Source organism: Sinocyclocheilus rhinocerous, unplaced genomic scaffold, assembly GCF_001515625.1.
Source record: "Sinocyclocheilus rhinocerous isolate Xijiao unplaced genomic scaffold, SAMN03320098_v1.1 scaffold681, whole genome shotgun sequence".
NCBI lineage: Eukaryota > Metazoa > Chordata > Actinopteri > Cypriniformes > Cyprinidae > Sinocyclocheilus > Sinocyclocheilus rhinocerous.
In genome coordinates, this window is record NW_015641029.1 from 1,219,569 (window position 1) to 1,247,512 (window position 27,944).

General features: G+C 35.6%; 1 protein-coding gene and 1 pseudogene across 1 annotated transcript; both read left to right on the forward strand.

Annotated features, from left to right (window-relative positions):
* The first annotated feature begins 12,841 nt into the window (after positions 1–12,841).
* LOC107754172 (probable serine/threonine-protein kinase kinX) lies at positions 12,842–20,054 on the forward strand. Its single transcript, XM_016570536.1, has 7 exons — positions 12,842–12,905; positions 14,304–15,359; positions 17,457–17,528; positions 17,628–17,804; positions 18,525–18,645; positions 19,744–19,833; positions 19,931–20,054. The coding sequence occupies exons 1-7, from the start codon at positions 12,842–12,844 to the stop codon at positions 20,052–20,054; spliced, it is 1,704 nt and encodes a 567-aa protein (XP_016426022.1).
* Positions 20,055–21,781: 1,727 nt separating this feature from the next.
* On the forward strand, positions 21,782–27,920 carry LOC107754180 (5,6-dihydroxyindole-2-carboxylic acid oxidase-like; annotated as a pseudogene).
* The last annotated feature ends 24 nt before the right edge of the window (positions 27,921–27,944 follow it).

Genomic DNA, 27,944 nt, shown 5'->3' on the forward strand with positions numbered 1-27,944 from the left:
GTGTGTGTGTGTGTGTGTGTGTGTGTGTGTGTGTTGTATGTATTCAGGATATACTTTTTTTTTTTTTGAGAATACATTAAGAAACTTTTTTTTTTTCATCATAATACACTTTGGGACCAGAAAGAACAAAAGAAAAACATTACAAACATTACTTTTGGGGTTGGTAAAATGTTTATGCTTTTAATTTTACCATATATTGAAATTACACTACTTACACTACTTGTGGAATAATTACTATTTTTAATTAGTTTGAAAGAAGTCTCTTATGCACACCAAGGCTGCATTTATTTGATAGAAAAAAATATGGTAATAAAAATGCAATATTGTGAAATATTATTATAATTTAAAAGGTAAGAGAATATGCAGATATTTGTGAATGATGACAAAAGTAATAATATTTATTGGTGGAAATATATTTGTATTTAAAGGCATAGTTCAACTGAAAATCAGTCATCATTTTCGCGCCTACATTTTATTCTACCTGTATGACTATTCATATATTTTGTATGGATAAAACAGAGACATTTTTTTCAAAATATCTCATTCTTTGTTCAAAAAAAAGATGGAAAGTCATGACATGACATGAGGGAGAGTAAATTAATTTATATTCATTTTCATTTTTGGGTGTACTATCCCTTTAATTCCTTTGACCTGAGCCTCAGAGGTCGAGTGGTCAGGAAACACACAAACACACACTTGCAACTCAGCACCTTGCTCTAATAGGTGAGAGGTCAAAGAAGCACAGCCATAACTCTCTATGAATCAACCCCATGGGAGTGTTTGCGTGTGTGTTGGCCACTATGTCAAGGAATGTATTAAAAAACTCAAGAGTAAAGAGCAGTCAAGAGAGAGAAAATATAAGATTGTGCATGCAAGCCTAATTAAGAAGAAACACCTTTCTTCTCACTTCTTGTCTCGCTTTGTCTGAGTGTGAGATACAGAGACAATGTGCGTGAAGAAGGAGAATGTGTGTTGATTGTGAGCATGTGTGAGAGAGCGCTTATGTGTGAGTATGTGTGGTTGTGTGTGTGTGTCTCATCACCATACAGCTGAGACTGCAGGTGGTGGATCTTTCAGTGAAAGACTGTCTCACTTCTCATAGGAATAACTGCCAGATAACACACACAGGAGCCACTGTTTATCGCACACACACATACACACACACCACTGCAAATGAAGAAATAATCAAGCCTGATCGCAAAACATCTTGGACACATTAAACACGATTACATCGTGGATTTCCGAAACAGATGTCTTAGAATGTATTAAGCATCTATCGCTCATAATTCTCTAAATAAAAATAAAATATGTATCAATTAATGCTATAAAGCAGCACTGGTTACATAAGTACGTCATTAAAAACAATGAAATATCCATCTAAAACAAATTGTGTGTGTGTGTGTGTGTGTGTGTGTGTGTGTGTGTTTGTGTGTGTGTGCATGTGTGTATGTATTCAGGATATACTTTTTTTTTTTTTGAGAATACATTAAGAAACTTTTTTTTTTTCATCATAATACACTTTGGGACCAGAAAGAACAAAAGAAAAACATTACTGTCCAAAAGTTTGGGGTTGGTAAAATGTTTATGCTTTTAATTTTACCATATATTGAAATTACACTACTTGTCAAAAGTTTGGAATAATTACTATTTTTAATTAGTTTGAAAGAAGTCTCTTATGCACACCAAGGCTGCATTTATTTGATAGAAAAAAATATGGTAATAAAAATGCAATATTGTGAAATATTATTATAATTTAAAAGGTAAGAGAATATGCAGATATTTGTGAATGATGACAAAAGTAATAATATTTATTGGTGGAAATATATTTGTATTTAAAGGCATAGTTCAACTGAAAATCAGTCATCATTTTCGCGCCTACATTTTATTCTACCTGTATGACTATTCATATATTTTGTATGGATAAAACAGAGACATTTTTTTCAAAATATCTCATTCTTTGTTCAAAAAAAAGATGGAAAGTCATGACATGACATGAGGGAGAGTAAATTAATTTATATTCATTTTCATTTTTGGGTGTACTATCCCTTTAATTCCTTTGACCTGAGCCTCAGAGGTCGAGTGGTCAGGAAACACACAAACACACACTTGCAACTCAGCACCTTGCTCTAATAGGTGAGAGGTCAAAGAAGCACAGCCATAACTCTCTATGAATCAACCCCATGGGAGTGTTTGCGTGTGTGTTGGCCACTATGTCAAGGAATGTATTAAAAAACTCAAGAGTAAAGAGCAGTCAAGAGAGAGAAAATATAAGATTGTGCATGCAAGCCTAATTAAGAAGAAACACCTTTCTTCTCACTTCTTGTCTCGCTTTGTCTGAGTGTGAGATACAGAGACAATGTGCGTGAAGAAGGAGAATGTGTGTTGATTGTGAGCATGTGTGAGAGAGCGCTTATGTGTGAGTATGTGTGGTTGTGTGTGTGTGTCTCATCACCATACAGCTGAGACTGCAGGTGGTGGATCTTTCAGTGAAAGACTGTCTCACTTCTCATAGGAATAACTGCCAGATAACACACACAGGAGCCACTGTTTATCGCACACACACATACACACACACCACTGCAAATGAAGAAATAATCAAGCCTGATCGCAAAACATCTTGGACACATTAAACACGATTACATCGTGGATTTCCGAAACAGATGTCTTAGAATGTATTAAGCATCTATCGCTCATAATTCTCTAAATAAAAATAAAATATGTATCAATTAATGCTATAAAGCAGCACTGGTTACATAAGTACGTCATTAAAAACAATGAAATATGAATTATGGGATCCAATATTGATCATTAAAAAAATTCAACCCATCTTGGGTGTTTAATGTGTTCGCCCTCCAGAGAGGCAGTGCGGAGATTAATTAGGGTCTGAACACACACACACACACACACACACACACTGCTCAGTGCATGGGTACTTTCACTGTATTTTGTTCCTGTCTTATATTCGAATGTCGCTAGCTCAACATTACTTCTTTATCATTCTCGCTCTCATTTTTTCTTTCGCACACAGTCTCATTTTACGTATGTACCTCCGTCTTCTTTGTCTCATATTCTCCTCCTTCACGGGCTAAAACAGTAAAGGGACCATTAGACGTATAGCAGAGTCCCAGAAACAGCTTTGATCATCTGTTCATTAGATCACATGGGAATATCATGGAAAAGGAGACAGATACGGGGATGGGCGTTGGACCATTTTCACGAGGATGCACCAAATTTGTAATGTCAGATTGTTTTGCACCCACAAAACTCCATATAAAAATCAATTTTACCACTTACATTTACTCTTACTATTTTCAATATTCAATAAAAAAGAAATATTATACCATTTACAACATTTATTTCATCATACACTTGGTGACCAGATTTTTTTTTAAAAATTGGAAAAAAAGAAGAAATATATTTTTTTTAATTGGGCCTTGAAACCTATACACTACCCTTCAAAATTTGTTAGTAATTTGTAAGACTTTTTACTTTTTTTTTTTTTTTTTACAGAAATCTCTTATTCTCACCAAGACAGCATCTATTTGATCAAAACATCAATTTTACATCAAACACATTTTACATCAAAAAACAGTAATATTGTGAAATATTATTACAATTAAAAGCAAGTGTTTTCTATTTGAATATATTTAAAAATGTAATTTATTCCTGTGATAGCAAAGCTGGATCTTCAGTGTCACATAATCATTTAGAATTTTTTTCTAATATGCCAATTTGGTGCTTATTATTATCATTGTTGAAAACAGTTATGCTGCTTAACATTTTTGTAGAAATTGTGATACTTTTCTTTTTTTTGTAACTCTTTGCTGTCACTTTTGATCAATTAAACGAATAAAACTATTAATTTGTTTCCTTTAATTTCTCTGTAAACATATTTCTTTGATGAAGACTTCAAAAGATTTAAAATAAAATAAAATAAAAATAGAGATCTTTTGTAACATTATGAATATCTTCACTGTCACTTTGATCAATTTAATGCATCCTTGCTGAAAAACAAATATTACAAATATAATCTTTACGACCCTGAATGTTAATGTGATCATGTGAAACGTTTATATCAAACTGAAAGATACTGCATTTGTCGTCTCTTTTGCTCTGCAAGGGATCATTCATCTCACAGCTGGACCATACAACATGACTCTGCTTTTGGAATTTCACAATGTCTTATATCTATTCCCACCCCAAGAGAAATGGCACAGGAGCCCAGACCACATGACCTGTGTTATTATATAGGACAAAGCCAGTGTCCACCACTTACAGTAGTGCAATGGTTCACCCTTCTGTTCTCTCAGATGACATTACGTCCACCATATCCCCATTTCCAGATCCGACTGAGGCTTTTTTTTTCATTCTGGCAATGGAAAATGAATGATTGAAACCCATTTATTATTTTCTTGAAGCAATCCACATGGACTGTAATGACATCACGCCAGAGGCCTGTCATTCTAGGCACAACTTCTCAGGCTGTTTGGCCAAGGCAAGGAACCAGATTCAGGTGTCATGTTGATGAAGTTATGTGGCCACATCCAAATAGCAGCATGTAAACACCTGCTCTTTTGTTTTGTACAATATATTACTTGACCAAACCACAGTACAGGCCTACACAGATACATATGTTTTTTGCGTGTTTGTTAATATTACGTTATATATACTTTTTTATGTTTTTGAAAAAAGTCTTGTATCAATGCTGCATTAATCTGATCAAAAATACAGTAAAAAGAGTAATATTATAAATACAGTATTATTACAATTTAAAAGAAGTTTTTTATTTAATTTATTTTCAAATGTAATTTATTCTTGTGATGGTGAAGCTGAATTTTCAGCAGACATTGCTCTAATCTTCAGTGTCATGATCCTTCAGAAATCATTCATGCTGATTTGGTGCTCAGTTATTGTCAATTATTATTGGTGCTCAAATTAGGTTCTTCTTATTAATAATGTTAAAAACATTGACTATTATTAGTGGATCAAGGTTTCCACACAACTATTAAGCAGCAAAAAACTGTTTTCAACATCGATAATAATAAGAAATGTTTCTTAAGCACCAAATCATGATTTCTAAAGGCTCATGTGATACTGAAGACTGGAGTAATGGCTGCTGAAAATGAATCAAATAATAATTAATAAGGAATAAATTACTTTTTAAAATATATTCAAACAGAAACAAGATATATTAAATTGCAATAATATTGCACAATATTACTGTTTGTACTGTTTTATTCAGTATATTATTGCAAATAAATGCAGACATGGTGTGCATAAGGGACTTTTTCAAAAACTTTTGAAAAATCTGAATTATTCCAAACTTTTAACCGGCCATGCACTTTCAACATATAGTCAAATTAAGTGTCAGACTGTTTTCATTAAAAAACAATTTGGTATGTTGATTAAGCCGTTTTTCTCGTGGGAACAGTTAGCTGGCCCTCACAATGTACTGCAGCTGATTTTAGGTTTGACTATCCTTGTGGGAACATTTGGACCCCCAACAATGTAGGCTAAATGTGACCTACACACACAAAGAGAGGAGGACCTGCTGTTACGCTCAGGACAATCATTCTTTCTAACACTATAACCTTCAGTCAGTCGTTTACTTTAACGTTCATCCATCTCTCATACTCACGTATACACTCAAATCCATTAAGACTCAGGAAGCTGGGATAGCTGGCATTAAAGTTATGAGTCATTAAAGTAAATCTGAGACAGATCAGACCTGAAGACATCACTGGAAAATGCAATACCGTTATACACTCAAGTGCAGCTCTGGTGTAGAAACACACACACACACACACACACACACACAGGTTTTTTGACTGGTAGGTAGATGCTCTTACACCCTGGAGGCAGCCTGACCCAATTCTGCCTCAGAGAAGATGCTGTAAAGAATCTTTTCCCCTCTCTTTCCTCCTCTTTCTCTCTCCTTCTGTTTCTCGCTTTCGCTGCAAATTATGCATGCGATAGTGACAGTTTAAAACAATAATATTACAAATAAAGAAACAGAGGTGTTGGTGTGAGAAAGTGTGTAAATTATGGAGAGCGAAGGGGGAGGTGTGAGTGGGGACATGCTGATGTAAGGTTTAAGGTTTCACATCGATGAAATGAGGGGTTTGTATTAAGCCGCACGCGCCCTCTGCTGACAAGACAGCGGCATTGCACTCTCGTTTCAGCACCCACCCAGATTTCTCTCACCGTTCGTGTCTCTTTTGTAATCCCCTCAGAGTCTTTCTTTGTTTAAAGAGGGAGTGCTTATAGGAATGATGAAAGATATCTACCTCTGTGATTTAGTATGTCTGTCTCTACACTTTGTCTGTGATCGCGTAGACTCCCTCGCCCTCCCACGGTAGAACATTCTCTTGACGTGCTCGTGGACCACCGAGATTGTTCAAGGAAGGGACGCAGATAATTCAGGAGGAACATCAAACACAGACCACCACCACACATTTATGAAATATTAATAAAGGCATCCCTCTTACATAATATACAATGCTTATGTAAGCGCGCTATTTAAGTAGAGGATATTGTCTAATGATCTCTCGAAGAAGGGAAGAGCCCTATGTGTTGGTTCCATTGATTAGGCTACAGCTCAGATAACTAATATGATCAGTGTTGCCAAGTCCGCTGTTTTCCCGCTACCTACTTGGCGGAACTCTCTGCAGGTTGTTTCTCATGTCCGCGGGTTGAATCGACCTCAATAACGTGATTTAGACCCTGGCATGCGAATTGTACCAGGGAAACCCCGTCAAAAAACGTGTATTTTACCCCCGGATTTTTTACCTGGGGACCCCCCTCGAAACGCAATTGGGCTAGTTATGGGCTAGTTTTGAGTAGCAATTGGCGGGTTTTGAAACCCTGGCAACCCTGAATCTGATCCTGTAATGAAGCAACCTGGACAGGGAGCCATGAATCTGAGCAAGTTGTCTCATATCGACTATTGAGTAAACTGAATCTGAGAAACGAAACGAGTAAAATTATTTGGAATTTGCAGCTGGTGGGTTAGTCTTGGGGAAAAAAACGTTATATAGAGCTTTTCTTAATCAATTAGCTCTATACCAAGCTAGGCGAAACTGTTAGGTTGCTATAGCAAAGTCTAACTTAATTATAGTTAAAGTAGGCCTATAGCCTGTGTAAAACTTAAAAGAAAGAAGATTAAAACCATAAACAGACATTAGAAATAATGCCTTGACAAAGTAGCTACAAAAGTACAAAAGAAGTAGCCTACAGAAATGAATAAAAACATAAATAAAACTGATTCTGTCATTGGCAAAATGTTTACTAAGATATAATGAAAAACTTGCAATTCAAGCTGTGTGTTGCTTGCAACATATACGCCTATTTTGAACATATTTTCTTAAGAATGGTTGTCAATAGAAAATATTCTTTATGGCAGCAGAATTATTTTACAGCATCCACCAGCAGGGGTTAACTGGGCCATAGTCAGTCAAACCATGATCCTTTATTTGGACCAGATTCAAGTGAGAGTGGGTTTTCTATCTGTTTGCTTTCAGTCTGAAGGTATAATTACCTTGTATTAAGTTAATGACATTCCATTTGGATGACATAATAATCAATACATTTAAGACCTTACAATCCATATTTACGTCCATAAATCACCATGGCAGAACATCATACTTAAACTATAGAGATTCTATTTTAAGAGTCACAGTTTGGACAAGTGCCCTCGTGCATTAACTATACATTTAGCATTAGTATAATAGTTACAGTAGCTAGGACATATGTACATATTTGATTTTTGAATAGCCACATCAGTTGAACAGTCTAATTTCTGTGCTACTAAAGTGCACAAAAATGACTGTTTTCAAACAGGTTTCCCCATCTTCCTTTGGTCAGAAGGAAAAGTTGTTTTTTGAGTGTGTAGTTACAGCATCTACCAGCAGGGGCTCACAGGGCTATGCTAACCACCAAAAACCTAGTCTCAGCCTCAGACGTCACGCCCACGGAACGTTGGCTAAACGTCTGATGCATATGGCACACAAAAGTGGAAACACTTCAGGAGTTTCGAAGTCGTCATCGGATTGGTTGAATTATACAGGATTTCCGGGAGACGTGTGTGTCGCGTTCTGTAACGTTCCGCCTGGAAACAAAGATGCCGTGACGCCTGATGAAAGAAGAAAGCCATCGTGTTTACAACTGTGACGATGAGCGCTAATCAGGATCAACTAAACGCTGGATTTTCAAAAGTATGTGAAATATTTAAAGTTCGCGGCACAGAATCTTTAAAATACGTCAGCGAGTTTTACACACTGTTATTGTAGCGACATTTCCACGCCCCGAAACGTGATGCTGAAACGAAACGAACTGTGATTGGTTGTTTGACATGTCAATCAAACGGCCTCATGGGTGGGCTTTGGCCAATGAAAGCTGCCATGGATTCCAGACCTTCAGCCGTCAGTCTGAAGGTCTGGCTACGCGAGACTACCAAAAACCTGAGCTAAGATATTGAGAAAGTAACATCAAACAAACCCTTAAATTGGTAGGCCTACTGTTTCAATAGTAGGCCTCTATTCTCCTAATTGGTTTAGACCATTGAAGTGAACAGGAAATGAGAGAAAGCTTTCAACAAAATATCCCTGTTGTTGGGAACAATCTCTCTCTTAGACTTGTGCAAACATGCTAACAAACGTGTCTGTCGACTGGTAATGCTACGGTTACTGGCTCTCTCCTTTGATAAGTTTCCTAATGAAGGCTGCATAAATTAGAAGTTTCTCTCTGAATATTAATAACGCATATATCATTGGTGCTGTTGTTTCTGTTGCTTCCATGGAGCTAATTTACATATGAAAAATGGAAGCTTTCTGAAAACAGAATTTCTGAAGTTTTTGACCTAAAAAGATGTCCTAGATACCTCGAAATCCACATCAAACATGCTCCTCTCCCTCTCTTCCTCTCTCTCTGTTCCACACGTACACGCTCACTCGCCGGGACACAAGCACAGCCACCATTTTTAGGTACCATGACATCATCTCTGTCAGATTTTCAAAATAATTAGTTGCTTTCTTCATGGCTGGCATACGCTATAGTGAATCATTTTTTAGCTGAAGCTGTCATAATGATTCAAATGAGAGACTTTGATCACACCCTGTATTCACTAACGACTGGGGTGCTTAAACCAGTCATGATGTCTTTAATGATGTGTTTTTGATACCATTTTTGCTGGTCTCTTTGAAAATTCCTGCAACTACATAATCGTAGAACATACGCAAACCTTATTGTTTGCGACTTTCACAGGGATTCTACTGTAAGAAGATGAATGTGATGAATAAACTATTTTGATCCCTCTCTGCAATTACGGTATTAGAAATGTGTGCAAGCCTACTCTCTCTCTGTATAACTCTCACTTTTGCGCATAGAGTGTCTTGCATACTGACTTTAAGCTGTGAAGGCTAAAGGAGAGCCTGCACTTTGATCCCTTATGTTGTCATCATTAAGAGTAATGTTGTGGAAATAAAAGGTTCAGTTACATACTGTATAAGAAAAAAAACTAAAATGATTTTTTTATTAATTATTAATTTATAAATATTTATAACATTTTAAAATGTTTTTTTTTCCTCCATGTTTCTGCATGTTGGTTGCACTAAAAGTTTTTCCAATATTAATAAGCTGTGAAGCAGTTAAACTGTGTATTTTTTCTAAGAAATAAAAATAAAGGATTATGCATTTACATTAGCATTTAGCAGACACTTTTATACAAATCAACTTACTTAAGAGGAACAAAAGCAATTCATCAAAGAACCAACCAGCTTCTATGCCAGGTTTATTAGACAACTAGATTAGATTAGGTTAGATTAATAAAGTTTGCTTTTCAATAATTTAATTCCTTTAATGAGGCTTTTCTTCATTATTTCTTAATGCTCTACCTTAAATAAATAAATAAATAATCATAGAAACTGTATAAGTCACTGACTGCATGAATTGCATTTTATTTTTTACAAAACTTTTCAATAAATCAATAGATAAGACAAAAAAATTTGTGTCATGCACTGTCCCAAAGACATTCCCTATATGGTGTTTTTTAATGGTGATCTCAAATCACACAACATCGCGTATGACAACATCTTCAAAAAGTGAGCATCACAATAATGTTCCCTTTGAAACGGAAATAAAAGAATTGTTTATCCTTGTGAATTTCTGGGCCTCAAGCAAGTGTGTGTATGCGTGTGTGTACGTTCAGCTCCCTCCTGTTGTATGAGTGTGTTTGGGTCTTGCGTTGCATGGCTCAGTAATACCAGTGCAGTCACAAGCTAACAGTGCCTCTCTCTTGCCGGGATTTAGCGCACACAATGTGAGCGGCATGTGACTGCATTAGCATAGCTCACTGTCAGACTACACTGGTCTAATCTCTGTACAGTCACGAACCACAGCACCAACAAAGCCTAAGAGAATAATAAAGCAGGAGGAAACTCTTGAAAAAGAAGTATCTGTCCACAGCGGTGGGTTACAAATAGTTTTTGTTATGTTGGAAGCAACAAAACACTATTTTACCGCCCATTAAAAATTCCCTTGTGCCCTTGATAACATCATCGATCTCACCAAGACCCATTGATTGAGGTCTGTCCTCTCTCACCTTATTCTATTTCCCTTTATGAATACATTAAGCCTTCATAAAGCTCTTTTATAAGAGCAGTTTTGTCATATGAGCGACTGAGCGAACGTTATCAAACACAAAGCGACTTTTATCCGAAACACTGTGTGTAAAAAGTGCAGGAACAAAACTTCTTACAAAAAAGTTAAGGTTCTCAGGGCTGGGGCTATGTGCCAGAAACTATGATGGTCATGTGAACTAGTTATGATGTGAATTACAAACAAATGACTGAAATCATGCCTGCTTTTGGGTCTCATTCAGAACAGTGAACTTCAGGCAAGAGCGTTCCAGAAATTATTTGAATTTAAGGAGTAAAGCCCAGCAGACCAAACGCATGAGGCGTTCAAGCTGCTGTTCATTAGTGAACAGAAGTTTTAGGTGCTGCTGGCTGGACCGAATCAACAAAACTATTTTAATTAAATATCTGTCATTTTAATAACATAACAGAGCCAAAATTAGAAACTGTATTTATTGTAAAAGTGCCTGTAATCAGCTGTGAAAAAAGGCCTCTAGTGCATTCAATGTTCTTTAAAGAAAAGACATGTTTTTTTAATCTTGATTTTCAGCATAATTAAATTGTTTCAGAATTAATGAATGAATAAACAAACTGTCAGGGATTCATCTCAGTCACTTCAGTCACCATCCAGGATAATCACCCGATCACAGTCACCTGAGTTCTGATCACCCGCACCTGCTGTCACCAATCAAGCCACACTACAAATACACACACATAACAGTCACTCATTGTCCGGTCTACCGTTCACTCCTATGGACTGTTCTGGACTATCTCTACGGAATTCTCCTAGAAAGACTTACCCGCTGTTCCTCCCGTGATCCGCCAACGACGCCTTGGAGTCTGTTCCACGATCTCCACGAAACCGGCATATGTTACACCCCATCAGAACTCAGATAAGAACCCTGGAATCATTCACTGTGTTGACACTCACCAGCCTTTACCTCACCCGTTCCATTCTTATGCTTAACCAGTCAATAAACCATCCTGTTTTGCACTTACCTGTTGTGTTTGTCCTTGCTTTGTGACAAACAAATAAATTTAATTTTCAATATATCTAAACTGATACATTTCATTTTTTAGCTATGATTCATAGCTAGGGTCAGTGCATCTAATGCAAACTGTTTTCACTAGAAATCACTTTTCTGATAAACGACAAAAATGTATCATAATATAGATTTGTCTTATTTAACACAAAATATAAAACTAACATAGTCACATAAATGAAAAAGTCAAAGAATTAAATTTTGTACGTTTTTATTTTATTTCATTTTTATGTTGTAAGTACAGTACCAAAAATATATTGGAAAGACAAAATAAAGGTACAAAATAAATACGTTTTGAACACATTTATGGACAAAAATTTTATTTTCTTGAACTTATGATCTTACATGGATACAGGAATATTCCAAAACCACAGTTTGTGGAATTGGACTACCTTTATGCATTGTAGGGTTAAAAAAGAATGAGTAACACATTAGCATACAATGTAATTTATATAGGTTTACCAAAGCACAATAAACTGAGTACTTTCGCACTACAATAGGCAGTTTTGAGTTTGTTATTTTATTAATTTATTGGTCACTCAACACAATGTTTACCTCAAAGTAAAAATGAAGTTGCACAAGACATATAGTCGAAGTCAAGACATGCCTGTCAATATAAATGTAAACATAGTAGGAATAACTTCCCTGTATAGCGTAACACAGAGGAAATGGGTTTGATTCCTAGGGAGCATGTATACTAATAAAACATATGAAGTCTTGAATTCACTGCTGTTTGCTTGGAATAAAAGTGTTTAGAAAATGAATTCATGTAAATATTTGCCATATTTGCTCACACTGGTAACCTCATTGATGAGATCTCCATGATGATGTTCTCTCATTCTTGAATTGTCCTAATGTTCTGCCCCGATGAACTCACAGGTAGGCCTTAATTACTACATGAGTGAGATATGTCATCGTGGCTTGGTGCGATTCCACACAGCATTCTGCAAAGCCTTGCGACTTTTCCAGGCGAGGGCAAATCCTTGTTGTTCCCGATGCCAACTCAAAGAGAGATTGAGGATCCCAGTCCAGAGACCTCCGCTTTTGAGTTCAACACACCTGGAGCCAGCTAATTCCCTCATCCATCTCAAACACTCTAAAAAAAAAACACCAACAAATAGACCCTACAAAAAGAAGGCAGTTTTTGGACATCTGTGGTTTTCCACCATGGGACTGTGTTCTCATAATGGATTGTTAGTGATATTGCTGTTTCATCTTTGCCAGGCACAAGGTATAGTAACATTTTCTTCAACGACACTGTAAAATTGTGCTTGAAACCAGATGTTAAGGAATCAGATTACAAAGTCTATATAAAGACCAGGAAAAGGATACTATATTCTTAAGGAATTACCCTCAGGGCAAAACAGCTTAGTCTATGTTGACTCAGCATTAGATTTCAGTAAGTTTCACTGATTCATGTACTGCATCTAAGGTTGAAATCAATTTCTAAAGTGTTATCTGCATAATCAATTTTCCTGGTCATTCCAAAGGCAGTATGCTGATGATTGGCTTAAACCCCAGTTTTCAACATGTCAACCAGATCTGAAATCAATAACAACTTCAAATCAGTTTGTCAAGGCAGAATGATAACCACAGCACTGGCAGCCTCAGCTTAAGTTTGGCTGTAGTACAAACAAACTAATATCTCTATAGACTCCAGACTGAGATCCCATTAGCTTCTTCATTTCAGGCCTATAAAAGTGATTCAATCGCTATTTCCCAGCACCGCAACACCTTCATGCAAATCAACTGTGAGATCTCACATTCACACAAATCTATTGCACTTTCCTTTGAAAATTGCTGTGAAAACAAAGACCTAAATTGAAGATGTCTTTTACAGAATACATAGTTTGGTAAAGTAGTTTCTTGTTTATTTATTCAACTAATATTCTTTTTTTTTTCAGTTTTAAAAATCTACCATTTCTGTTTCCAAACATACAATGCACAAGTTTAAAACGTCTCAGCTTCTGATGATTCTTATGAGTATTTTCAGGCACAGAGCTCAAAATGCATGTAGAGTCACGATGTACAATCACTATTTTAAGAAACTGCAATATTAAAAGTGAAAACAACTGTTAACTTAGAGAAAGCGTTCAGCTACTGTAAGTCTGACTGTCATCACAAATATAATTGGATCTTAACAGTATGATATTTGTTTTAAAAGCTTGTTAAAGGCTTCAGATTTTAACTGTGGACTCCAATGACCCTACTGGCACTGTTCATCAGGGTTGTGCACCATTCAGAAGTTAACTGAGAATGGCTTATAATCAAATCCCTGAATTTAAACTGAATATTAACTGAGGGAGCAAAGACCATCAGAAAGTATTAATACATATACTGTTATTTTTACATATAAAATTGTCAAGATACGCTTTGAATGTTGGCTTGAGTTGAGTTCATGTAAAAGCAAGCTGAAAGTCAAAATTATGAAAAAATATATTTTATTAATGCATGTTATAGATCTTTTAGTGAGCTAATCCATGAGCATGTAAATTTGTCATAACCTGGTGCTATTCAAACTCACAGATAGAATGATGTGATGTGACCCTGCTGCACTTTAGCAGCTTGACAATGTTGACCTGGTCAAATTTGCTCTAAAGTCTCAAGTTCTCTTTGCTGCTTTGCACAGATGATGCTCTCCTCTCCCCTGACCCCGAGCCAGCCCCACCAAGCCTGGGTGATGTGATTGATGCAGTGAAGGCAGCCTTTGAGCAGGCAGTACAGATCTCGACAACCGGCACTGTACGCGAGGCCTTGGAGCAGGTCGTAGGTGAACTCTCACCACAGAAGACTCCAGAAGAGCAGTCACCAGTGATTGAGACTGCAGTTGATTATACAACAGCAGTAGCAGCTAAAGAGGAGGCAGTGGTGCTCACTGCAGGAGAACCAGATGCTCATTTGTTAGAATCAAGTGAACAGACATTTGAGGAACCAGCTCAAGAAGGTCTGACTCAAGATATTGAGCCAGCAGAGGAGATTCAAGGACTGATACCGCAGGACGAGTCATCAATTTCAGAGCCAGATGAGAAATCGGTTATAAAACCAGGAGAGTTGGTCCTTGAGGCAGTAAATTCAGTTCAGGAACCAGTAGAATCGGTTTTGCAAGACCCTGAGATTGTTGAAGTGGGTGAAGCAATGACTGAGGAAAGCCATGCAGATGAATCACCTGTCCAGATGTATCCTGATACACAAAAAGAAAAACAATCAGAAAGAGTAGCTGCAGAAATGCAAGTGGTTGAAGACGAAGATGTAGAAGAGCCAGAACAGGGATTCATTGAGAAGGAGGCTCAGTTGTCTGAGATGGAAGAGAAATCTGCAAAGGGGGAAATAGAGAAAGTAGAGGTGATGATAAGTAGGGGACAAGTTAAACTACAAGGACAACAAGAAGAAGAATCTGTGGAAAGGCAAGATACAGAATGGGATAAAGAATCAGAGCATAGTCAAGAGGAATGGCAGGCAGTAACAGCACAGATGGGTCCAGATGGTGGTGTGGTTGATATGGATGAAGTAGAACAGGAAGAGGGAGAACAGGAAGTAGCGAAGACTGAAGAAGGTGTGATTGAAGTTGAAGCAAGGAGAGAGGAGGTAGAGGTTGGATCTGAAGCACAGCTCCAGAAGGTTTCAAGAGAGGAGGAGGTTCATCCAACCGTAAAAACAGTACTGGAGAAAACTCAACAGGAACCAGGTAATGAACTTATAATTAATGTGCATTTACCACCCAAGACAACTTTAAACCAATAAAAGTGATAAATTTCAACCTCTAAATACTAAATTACAATTTTTGCTTTCTGTTAGAGGCATAAAATTGTCTAGACCAGTTATACACCACAGCAGCAAAATATTTAGTTAGCTATGGTTTCCCAATTGTGATGGTGTTTCTCCCTCCAAACCTAATGCAATTAGACTTTCACTGTCTGATCTTTGCACTAACAATAATACAGCAAAGGAACAAAGCTGCCTAAGGGTATCTCTTCAGTTTATAACAGCGAAAAGACTCATAACATGTATCTCTGGCGATGTCTGGCTCCTGGGTGCACTCTGAGTCATCTATCCACCATTAATTACACAGTCACACTGAAATATGTTGAAATACACTGCTCTATCAAGCTGTGCAACGATGGGGATTTAGATGGTATCGCTTTATTTCAATTCTGGATTGAATAGTGTTGTAGAATCTTCCTAAGAATAGAATAGAACAGAATAGAATAGAATAGTGTGGCAAAATAGTAGTTGTTTTCTTTAATCAAAGGATAAGTATCTTTTGGGAGCATGGAGAATAATTAAGCCTACACAGACACCTGCAAACACTAATAATATCTCCCTCTACATGAGGAAAAGGTAACCAAAACAAATTGAAAGAAATGAAAAATGAAATCTCAATCAGTGTCTTTTTATAGCCTGATGTCAGTATTCATATGTATTTGCACATAACATTTACAAATACATTTTCCTATGTTTGGATATGTGCTGAACATACAATATGGCCATATTAACAGAATTCAAAGCATAAAAGTATTTACGAATAAGCTTTTTAAAATCTTTATATTGTAAATGTAATAGTATTCATATGTATTTGTACATAACGTATGTATACATTATACATTTTTTGTATGTTTGAATATATGCAGAAATATGCATATACGCATTGACTATTTACATATGCACAATTACCGTATAAATATATTGGTTATAACTTCACCCCTGCCCAAACCTCGACAATTTAAAATGTACAGTAACAGACAGATAAATGTAAAGTGACAATTCAATTACATTGTATTTTTATCTATATATTTTAGTATTATTATTATATTTAATTAAAAATAAATAAAACGCTAAAGTATAAATATAAGCACAAAGTGTGAGTGTGTGTGTGTGTGTGTCTACACATCAATTAATACTGTAAATTCAATATTCTATTAACCCAAAAGCATTGATAAACTTTTGTATGCCTCATGTACATATTATTCCGACAATGTTAATAACATTTTGGAATCTATACAAATATACTTATAAATGTTTGTGTGTTAGAACCACACTCAATGAACAAATATCCAGTACTATATTGAGTACTAATGAGATCATGTTGAATTTTAAGATCTGCCTAAACAAGTGAGAGTGTGGTCTGTTTTGGTGTCTGTCCAAAGCTCCAGAGCCTAATTTCTAATGAACCACTGTCCTATATGTTTCTGCTCCTGCTGCTCTACATACAGGAACACATTCATCCCGCTGAAACTAAGATACCCCTAAACCTTAATTCCCACACAACATGGACTTTACCCTCCAATCCTCCTAAAAGCACTTCATGCTCCACTGAGTCAAATGGCCTCTGTCACAGTTGGTTGTAGTCAGATAAAGCAGACTTTCTTCATTTCTGTGCATGAGATAAATTTGTGTATCAAATGTGAATCTGTTATAATTGATTTAGCGATTTGAAGATGTTTTATGAGAGTAAGAATTTCACTCAGGTCTTCATTAAAACCAGTCATTAGTTGCTTACCAATATCTTTGGCCATTTAGGTCTGGGGGAAAATGTCCAACATTGTAGAAAATGGCCTCACATACAATATATAGCGAATAAAAGTAATTGTATCCACTGACAAACAAATATCTCTTTGCAAACGCTTCTTGGTACCTATATTGTACTCTTTTTATACCTAGTCGTTGTGTCTCACACATGGAAGTATATACTGTGAGAGCGTCATTTTAAATTCCATACGTATCCTCCAGCTCTCATTCTGCAATTTTCACCACTCTGTTAAATGTCTCCCCTATTTCACAACAGAGGTCACCGTGGATACTCGGGGACCAATTAAGTTGCAGGAGCCTGTTATTACGAAGTCAAAAGCAACAGGCGGTGAGGCTTTTAATGACACAAATTCCCTGTCAAACCTTCAGTCGCCTGCTGTCTATTTGTAACACAATGAATGTGTGGAAACTTCTTCAGATTTTACAGGTAAAACACATGAGGCCAGTGATGTAAATGAGATTATCACCTCCAGAGACCCGAACAAGAACAATCAGGGTGTACCAGTGTTGATGAACACTGTTGAGGAGCTCCCACCAACACCAGTTCTCAAACTGAGGCTTGGAGATACTGATGCACCAGTGGAGGAACATGCTGACTCTACACGTATGTCAACTTATATAATTTAAACACTCCAAAGTAAAATGGTAATTAAACAAACTTGCAAAAACTATTTTTGAAAACACATACAACCTCTCATCAATGTCGTTTGATAGTCTGAGTACATTTTTCAATAACATCTGGATATATGCTGAAACATGCTGTATTTGTATATTATATTATATTATATTATATTATATTATATTAGTTGGAGTTGGAATATTATATTATATTATATTATAGCCTGTTATAGCCTATTATATTATAGCCTATTATATTATAACCTATTATATAAAATTTTTTTGAGATTATAACTCTCTCTATCTATCTATCTATCTATCTATCTATCTAGTCTATTAAAACTTGAAGTTATTATTGTTTATTGTTTAAAACAACAGCAAAATCACCTAAATTAAGGGTTTACACAAAATAACTGTATTTAGACATTCTGATAACACGGTTGCAAAATCGCAAATGTTATAAAAATAACTAGAAAATAAAACGGCATATTATTTAGTTGTTGCCAATCAGTATTTTCTTAAGGTCGAGCACCTGTCACTGACTATTTGTTTAAAAATATATATTTTTGAAGAGTTTTACTATTTTGTTCTCTATTCGTGGAAGGTGCCAGATGGTAGTCTCTATAGAGAGGCACACCTGCGCATTTCTCTTTTTTGATTTATTTAACTTTCTATATTTGACAGTACTTTCTCTTTCACGCTTCAGAGTCCAAAGCCATAGGGCAGGAAGCATGGAAGATAGGAGCCATAGCAGCAGCTTTCTTTCTCATTCTGCAAACTGCTGTCACCATTGTCTACATTCTGAAGTGCAGGAGAAAGCCAAATAGGTTTGTGTGTGCTTTGTAAGACTATAAGGAGTTTTGAAAGGAGAAGTGGTTATTGGAACAACTGCAATAACTGATGTGATATATTATATGTACAATATAGACACATATATACAGAGTGTTAAGAAGTACTTAACACACACACACACACACACACACACACACACAAATGATTTTATTAAAAGTGACCCACAGAACAAGATCCCTAAGACTCAAACCCACAAGTGAACTATAGGAACATTGGTTTCATGAGTTTTAGTCCTTGTCTGATAGCTTTGAAGCCACCTATACCATTCAAACATTTGGGGTTGGTGAGATTTTTATTGTTTTTTAAAGACTCTCTTATGCTCACCAAGGCTACATTTATTTAATCAAAATACAGTGAAAACAGTAATATGAAATATTATTACAATTTAAAATAACTTTTTCTTTTTCAATATATATTTTATAATTGATTAACAGAAAGAAGAACAGCATTTATTGAAACAGAAATCTTTTCTAACACTATAAATGTCCTTACTGTCATTTTATTAATTTAATGTGTCCTTGCTGCATTAAAGTTCTTTAAAAATAAAAAACAAAAAACAAATAAAAATAAATTATAAAATAAATTATGTAATAATAATAATAATTATTATTATTATTGACCCCAAACTTTTGAACAGCAGTGTATATTTGTGCTCCTAAAATGTTATGTAAATTTCTATCACTTTTATAACATACTTTTAGCAGATAAATGCAGTTAAAATTAACCAGCTGTCTTCTGGGAAAAAATATTGATGACTTACAGTACATTGCACTCATACTCATAGTCATAGCCAAAGTTTTTTCCAACAAAATGCTCCCTACAGCATCGAAACAATGATATCTGAAAAGTGGGGCATACATTATAAGCCTTATTGTGACTCATGAATATTTTATGATGATATAATGTTTGCACTGTGGGTAAGTGTGTGGGAGAATGGGTTGAATTTAGAGATTTCTAAAAAATTATAATGATTGAATGAGAACGGTCCTCGCCCTAATACCACCTATGGCTAATGATAGATTCTGATACTGAAAGATCTAAAGTTAATATTCATATATGTTTGTTAGCAGCAGTCTGGCCTCAAAGAACATGTGTGCTGGAGGAAACGGAGGCATAGAATGTGATGCAAACAACATAGATACCACCATTCCAATCGATGAACAGTGAGTATGACCACAAACATACTCACCCTGATTAGAAGAAACATAAACACACACACACACACACATATGCATCGTGACTGATTGTTTGTGCTTACAGAACTGCTATAGACGACCTTCCAGAGTACTCAGAGGTCCAGCAAGAGGACGTTGCTATGACAACTGTCCCACTGGATTCCACAGAGAAGAATTCGTCCTATGACCCCAGAACCTCTGCGGTTTAGCATTGCTGACCTTAAGGAGTATGGCTGTAGATGTGCAAGTGTGTGTGTAAATGACTGAGTGTCTGACTGTGTGAACATGTGTGTGTGTGTGTGTGTGTCTATATGTGTATTAAATGGTCTGGTTATCCTTGACAGCAAATGTCACTCTAGTATTGTTCTTCATACAGTAAAACGACCTGTTATCTGTGGAAAAAGCAGAGTACATAAACTTTTTCAGGCTGGATTCTTGTTTAAAATATCTAAAGATTCTGGGAAAAAGATGAATGTACTTGAAAAGCAAAACCGCATAAAATATTAAGGCTTGTTTTCAGAGAATATATATATATATATATATATATATACTATATATTTAGTTTTCATTGAGTTTTTTCGTGTTTAAAACATCTAACATTTAACATGGTTTATGCTTAAAATTAATAAACAAACAAACTATTTGCCCATGGGTTAAGAGAAATAAACTTGACTCATATATTTTGAGAAAAACAAGTTTTATTATATTACACAGTTTTGCTTTTCAAGTATATTTATCTTGTTTTAAAGATGTTTGGTTATTTTTCTGAAAAACAAGACTAAATACTTTTGAACAAATGTATTGTCCCACACTCTGAGTTAAATATTAAATTCCATCCATTTGGATTATACAGTTTTAACAACAACAACAAAAACCTAATTTAATGTGAGGCATATTTGTCAGTCATACATAAATTAAACATGTAAGAAACAAGTAAGATTTATTTTATTATTATTTAGAAAGTTTATTTTGAATTATTTGCAAATACATTATATGATATTTAAATCATAAAAATCATGAAATCATATTTTCAAAATGCTCAAATTGCTTAGGATCTGCATAAATCTGTTAATTGTGAAAACACTTACATTTATTCAGTTACAAGTATGAGCATAGTTAAAATATGCTAGCTGTGGAACAATCAATATAGTTAAAATGTATGAGACAGAAACCAATTTGATTTATTGATGATAAATATGTAAAACTGGTTATTGTGCATTTAAAACACGTTCAGTTTATTTGTACTATTAATAACCTTTTGTTTCTTGATTCATTAATGTATAACTGGCAAATGGGCATCACATTAATTTATAAAACTGTGTAATCCTAATGGATGGAAATTTAATATGCAATTCAAATACATACATCTTAAATGTAGGCCTTAATAATTTTTGGATTTGGATTTTGTACTGTTTTGATGAAGCAGAACAATATTTACAATACACATTCATTTATTGCATTTAACAATTTCCATTTACTTGTAAATGTATATCCAATTTTATAGAAAAATGTTTTTAAAAAACAAAACTTGTTTATATTTGGGAGATGTACTAACTGAAATTTAAAGAGTTCAGGATTAAAAACAATTCAAATGTCTTTCTATGTTTCCTGCACAATCCTTTCATAACAGACTTGAGACACGTGTCTTTTCTTTAATAAATGGTTTGTTTCTGTCCACTATTTTGCCTGTTATGAAAACAAAGACCACTGATATCAGACATTTGAAAAGGTCAAACCAACAGACGCAAATGAAGAGCCACATTCATTGAAGAGAAAAGAAAGTTGTAGGCTGTGTTTTTACCCTTTCTCTCTCTCTCTCTCTTTCGCTCTCCTCTTCCTCTCTCTACTGGCTGCTGATCACGGGATGGAGGGATCAGAGAGATGAGTGCAGTCAGGAGGGGTGTAGGTATAAAAGAGTTGGCCAGGGGGCAGCACAGGGGGCCACTACAGTACAGGAGAAAGACAGAGTGTTTGAGGGAAAGAGAGAACGGATGATATAAGGTACATACTTTAATTTGATCTTTCTTTAGTTGTATCGTTTTTGTACTCTTTATATCATTGGTTGAAGACTGACATTGTGGCCCACTAGGGCATGCCATGGATGAATTGTTGTTTGATAAATCATTTCAGAATTTATGATGAGCGTAGATACAGGATCTTTTTGCCATCATAAGAGTCAAGATGACAAATCAATAAAGGAAAAAATTTATTTTATTTTGTGAGAACCATTAATACAATCCATGTGTGGGGGTTTGCTCTTAGGACATAACTACAGTTTGAGGTTGTGAAGTTGGAACAGTCTATATCCTTAGATGCTTCTAGAAGGCTGCTATACAATGGCAAGCCTATACTACTTCAAACAACTAAAAATAAAAAATACAATATTAAAGAGAGAGAGAGAGCGAGAGAGAGAGAGAGAGAGAGAGAGAGAGAGAAATCTGTTGCTTTCCATTGTTTCTCTTTGACAGGGTAATACATTTCTTACATTTTTCAGATCTTCTGCAGTAGGAATGGGTCTTACTGGGCACATTTTGCACTCACCTAAAATAATGTTTTTTTCCCCTCCCACAAACAGTTAGAACCAGAGTGGTTATCATTTCCCTGAAGCAAACCATAACACTTAATGGTGAAATAATTCTCTTAATTCATGCTTAATTTTTCCTGTTAAACTGCAAAATAAAAAATATATGTAAAGAAATTAATAATAATAATAAAATATAAAAATAAGTTTATGCATAAAACATAAAAAGTTTTCCAACAAGATAAGAAAAATAAAGAATTCAAATGAGTAAATTATTAATTCAAGATACATTTTCTACAAAGGATTCTTAATGTTTTACAGGTTTTTTTTCAACTGCTTACACACAAAATCTTTACTTGTCACACAATTTCTGAAACCTGACACTCAAACACCAGAACCACACACCAAATCTGCAAAACCATACACTAATTCTCGGCATTTGACTCAGTTTTCAATTTGATAAAAACATTTTTTGCAAAACACAACACACAATTCTCTATGTAACACACAAAAATCTAACAGGAACTAGTATTATGGCAAAGGTGTTTGCAAAAGTTTGCTTTTGAGATGTGTTTGTGATATTTTGAATGCAGTGCTTCATTTTGCAAGAGATGTGAGGCATTTTGCATTTTGTGTGTGCAATTCTTGGATTTGTGTGTAAAGTTTTGAAAAAAAGAGGCAAAGTTTTGAAAATGCATGTAAGCAGTTGAAAAAAACTGTAATGCGTTTATTTTGTTATCTGATGTTTAGATACAATATATCTTTTCATGGAAAAGAGACAAAAATACTTTTTTGTAAACACAGAAATGTTTTTTTAAGTGTTCTAATTGAATAGTTTGCTAATATTACAAGTATAAACTGCACGAATAACTAATAAGCTGATTTTCATGATTGATAGATATTGGCCATTTTAACTTAAGTTTCACAATCTATGCACTTTTGGATAGATATTTTAACCTACCAACATATTTTACTCAACTTATGCTGCTCCAAACCCGTATGATTTTCATTCTGTCTGTTGTGTTCCAAAGATGAAATAAAGTTATACAGGATTATAATAACATGCGGTTGAATAAATGATGACAGTAAATGATGAAATTGTCATTTTTGGGTGATCTATCCCTTAAAGCATATTTTAATGCTTGTGGGCCCATATATGCCTTTCCAGGATGTGGAAGAGTGTGTGTTTAGCGCTAATGTGCGTTGTGCTGACGCACGCTCAGTTCCCACGTCAGTGTGTGACACCAGAAGGTCTGCAGAGTGGCACCTGCTGCCCATCACCTACTGGACTGCCCAATGATGAGTGTGGATCCAGTACTGGGAGAGGTCAATGTGTGTCAATTGCTGCTGACCGCCGCCCACACGGGCCTCAGTATCCTCACGATGGGCGGGATGATAGAGAACGATGGCCGCTGAGGTTCTTTAACAGGACCTGCCAGTGTAACGGAAACTTCAGTGGATTTAATTGTGGGCGATGCCGACATGGCCTGACAGGGCCAAACTGTGATCAAAGATCCACCGTGGGTGAGGACAGAAATACACACAATACAGATATGTACTGGAAATACATACAATATGTGATGTTTGTGTGCTTTGATTTCTGTCTCATCTGGGTTTGTGTGTGTTCTCAGTGTGTCGTAACGTCATGCAGATGTCTACAGATGAGAAAAGAGCCTTTGTGAACGATCTGGACCAGGCTAAAAGAACCGTCCATCCTGACCTGGTCATCTGTACTCGTCACTATCAGGAGATTTTTGGCCCTGATGGAGCAAGTGTACAGTGTGAGAACATCACCATTTATAATTACTTTGTCTGGACCCACTACTATTCGGTCAGTAAGACTTACATGGGTCCAGGCCAGCAGAGCTTCGGAGGTGTGGATTTCTCTCACGAAGGGCCGGGATTTGTCACTTGGCACCGGTATCACCTGTTGCAACTGGAGAGAGACATGCAGGTGACCCAAAACAGATAATTATAATTATACTGCAGGAAACAGAAATACAAAACCTGTTAAATAATGTCATGTGATTCCAAAACCGTATGACTTACTTCTTTTGTCAAACACAGAGGGAGATAGTTTAAAGAATGCATTGGTTGCTCTTTTCCAGGCAAATGTAATGAATGGGGACTGGAGCTTCCAAGCTTAAAAAAAAAGCAAAAAATATCATAAAAGTTGTTCATATGACTCATACCTTGTAAGACAAGTTTTCTGAAGTCATACAGTAGATTGTTTGTCAGACGAAATGGCAGATTTGGCGTTATGATTGGTCAGATCACCTGTCAATCAAACTCCCAGCGTAGGGTCAATAAGACCACTATTATGATGCTTTGACATACTTTTTAAAGCTTGATATATATATATATAAAAGGTCGTGGGTTCAATTCCCAGGGAACACGCATACTGGTAAAAAATGTATAGCCTGAATGCACTGTAAGTCGCTTTGGACAAAAGCGTCTGCTAAATGCATAAATTATTATTATGATTATTAAATTATATATATATATATGGGCTATCCGATATGGGCTTCCATACTAATAGAAAGATTTCCCTAAAAATGAAATTTCTGTCATTATTACATATATGATTTGGAAAGATATATATCCTTCCAAATCGTACATGTAAAAAATGACAGAATTTTCATTTTTGGGGAAATCTTTCTATTAGTATGGAAGCCCATTTCTGCCACATAAGGGAAAAAAAGTAATGCTTTGGTACATCATATGTCATAAAACGTTATAATTATGACATGCAAAAAGTCAAAAGCATGACATAATTATAACATAATTATGACATAAAGTTGAAATTATGACAAAAAGTCAAAATTGTTAGATATTTTGTCATAATTGTCACTTTTTATGTCATTATTTTGACATTGAGTATCTGATCATTTTGACTTTTTATCTCCCAAACTATCTCATAATTTTGACTTTTGTCATAATTATGATTGACTAGTTGATGATTTTTTTATGTGGCTGAAATTTGTTTTATTCATTTAATTTATTCATTTTATTTTTAATCAAAAAAATAAATAAAAATATACTAAGAACCAATTTACTTCGGAACTAAGATAAGACTTTTTTTTCAGAGGATGTATCTTAAATGAAATGAAATGAAATCTTTTTACCTTATTTTTCCTTTTTCATTGTTTTAAGCATAATCCTCTAAAGTTTTGTTAGATGTATGCTTTATTCTGGAAAAATCAATTTGGCAAGTCTTATTGTCTTGTGCAGTGAGCAGAAATACCAACTATTCCCCATTGATAGAAGGATCAGCTAATGGGACATGTTGGGATACGCGTGTGTGTGTGTGTGTGTGCACAGGACATGCTGGGGGACCCGTCGTTTGCCCTGCTGTACTGGAACTTTGCAATAGGAGGCAGCGAGTGTGATATCTGCACTGATGACCTGCTGGGAGCCAGAAGCAGCTTTGACACCAATGGCATCAGTTCCAACTCTGTGTTCTCTCAGTGGAGAGTCATCTGTGAGAGTGTGGAGGAGTATGAGACACTGGGGACCATCTGCAACAGTACGACACACTCACACAACATACCAATAACACACACTGCCTCTCTATACATCACACAAACACATACACACAGAATACTGCAAAAACACACATCTAATTTTGTGGCCTCTCCCTGGTGGGAGATCTGTGAGAGTATGGGGGAGTGTGAGACATTGGAGACCATCTGCAACACTAAGACACACACACACACACATGCATGCATGCATTCCAAGACCTAAGACTGCTCACATGCTGTTTGAACTAATCCTTTGAGGCATTTCGAGAGCTCAGAAGAAAGATCAAACCTTATATGGGCAAAACGATTAGGATCATGTGATTGTATTTGCAAGCGACTCATGATTGCAGACAAAGTGAATAGTATTATATGCTTCTTTCTCACAGTCTGCAGGACCTCATAAAGAGATTTGGTTCATGGGTCAAAAACAAATGACAAATTGTGATAAAAACAAACAAACTAGGTATTCATTTTGATTTCATATGGTTATGAAAAACTTTTACAACATTTACAAACTTTAAATTGAATGACTCTAAAAATGTAACGTGGTGTAACCATAAAGTAAAAAGTTATAATTATTTTCCTTACACCATGAATACGTGTGTTTACACCGGTATTACTGTAAGTGTTAACATTTTGTTGTGTGTTTTTGTCCTTTTTAGTAGCTTTTTTATATTTCTCTATACAGTTTTTAATTAGTACTATATAATTGTACTAAATATTTTTTATTTCAGTTTTAGGTTTAATTATTTTAGTACATCAAGTTACTGAAACTAAATTAAAATGAGAAATGTTGCCTTGGCAACTAGCTAAGATAAATAGATTTTCTATTTAATTTTATTATTTTATTTGATTAAATTTTTTGTTTTATTAAATTAACATTTATTTTATTTTACGTAACAAATATGTTTTTTTGGAGGGGGGGGGGGCAGTTTTAATTAACTATATTTACCTTTTTAAAATATATTTTTCAAAATAAACATAATTTTTACAATTATTATTAATTAATTAATTATAAACATCATCAAGTTTTGATGGAGTCGCACCACATGACACGATTTTACATCCTAAACAAATCTTAACAATAAAAGGTTATGTGATATTTTACCAGACATATTGCCCTTGAGACACAGTACTGATGGTCTTTAATGAAGGTCTTTAATAATCAAAATGTATCAAAAGTTATCAAAGTTATTTACCTTCTCTGACTGGTGTGTATTCAGGTGCAGAGACAAATCCAATCAGAAGAAACCCTGCTGTTAATGTGGCTCGACCCATGGTTCAAAGATTACCAGAACCACAGGACATCATTGACTGTCTAGAGCTGAACACTTTTGACACGCCACCATATTACTCGACTTCTTCTCAGAGCTTCAGGAACACTATTGAGGGTATGATACACTCACAACTGCAGATAACGCTACTTTTTAAAAAAGTTTTTTGAAAAATGTTTGGAGCCACAGACAAAGAGACTAGCACACCAAACAACCACCTACATAAACTCCTAAAAGCGAGGAGACTTTTAATTGGTGTTCTTGTGTGTCACTAGGTTACAGTGCTCCCCAGGGAAACTATGACCCAGTAGTGAGGAGTCTTCACAACCTGGCTCATTTGTTTCTCAATGGCACAGGTGGACAGACTCACCTGTCACCAAACGACCCCATCTTCATCCTGCTTCACACGTTCACTGATGCCATTTTTGATGAATGGCTTCAGAGACACACTGCTGGTAAACACACACACACACACACACACAATGTACATACACGCATAACCAAAAAGAGATTCATCTTTCAGCTGTATTCTAACTAGTGTTCTCTGTGCTTATGCAGCAGGCACAGTGGTCTATCCTGAGGAAAACGCTCCAATTGGGCACAACAGAGAGTTCAATATGGTTCCTTTTTGGCCACCAGTCCAGAAATGCTGAAATGTTTGTCACCGCCCCAGAAAACCTGGGCTACACCTATGAGGTTCAGTGGCCAAGTGAGTAACACAGCAAAGATACATACATACATACATACATCAATAAAAAAATACACTTCAGAAAAATAGTCTGT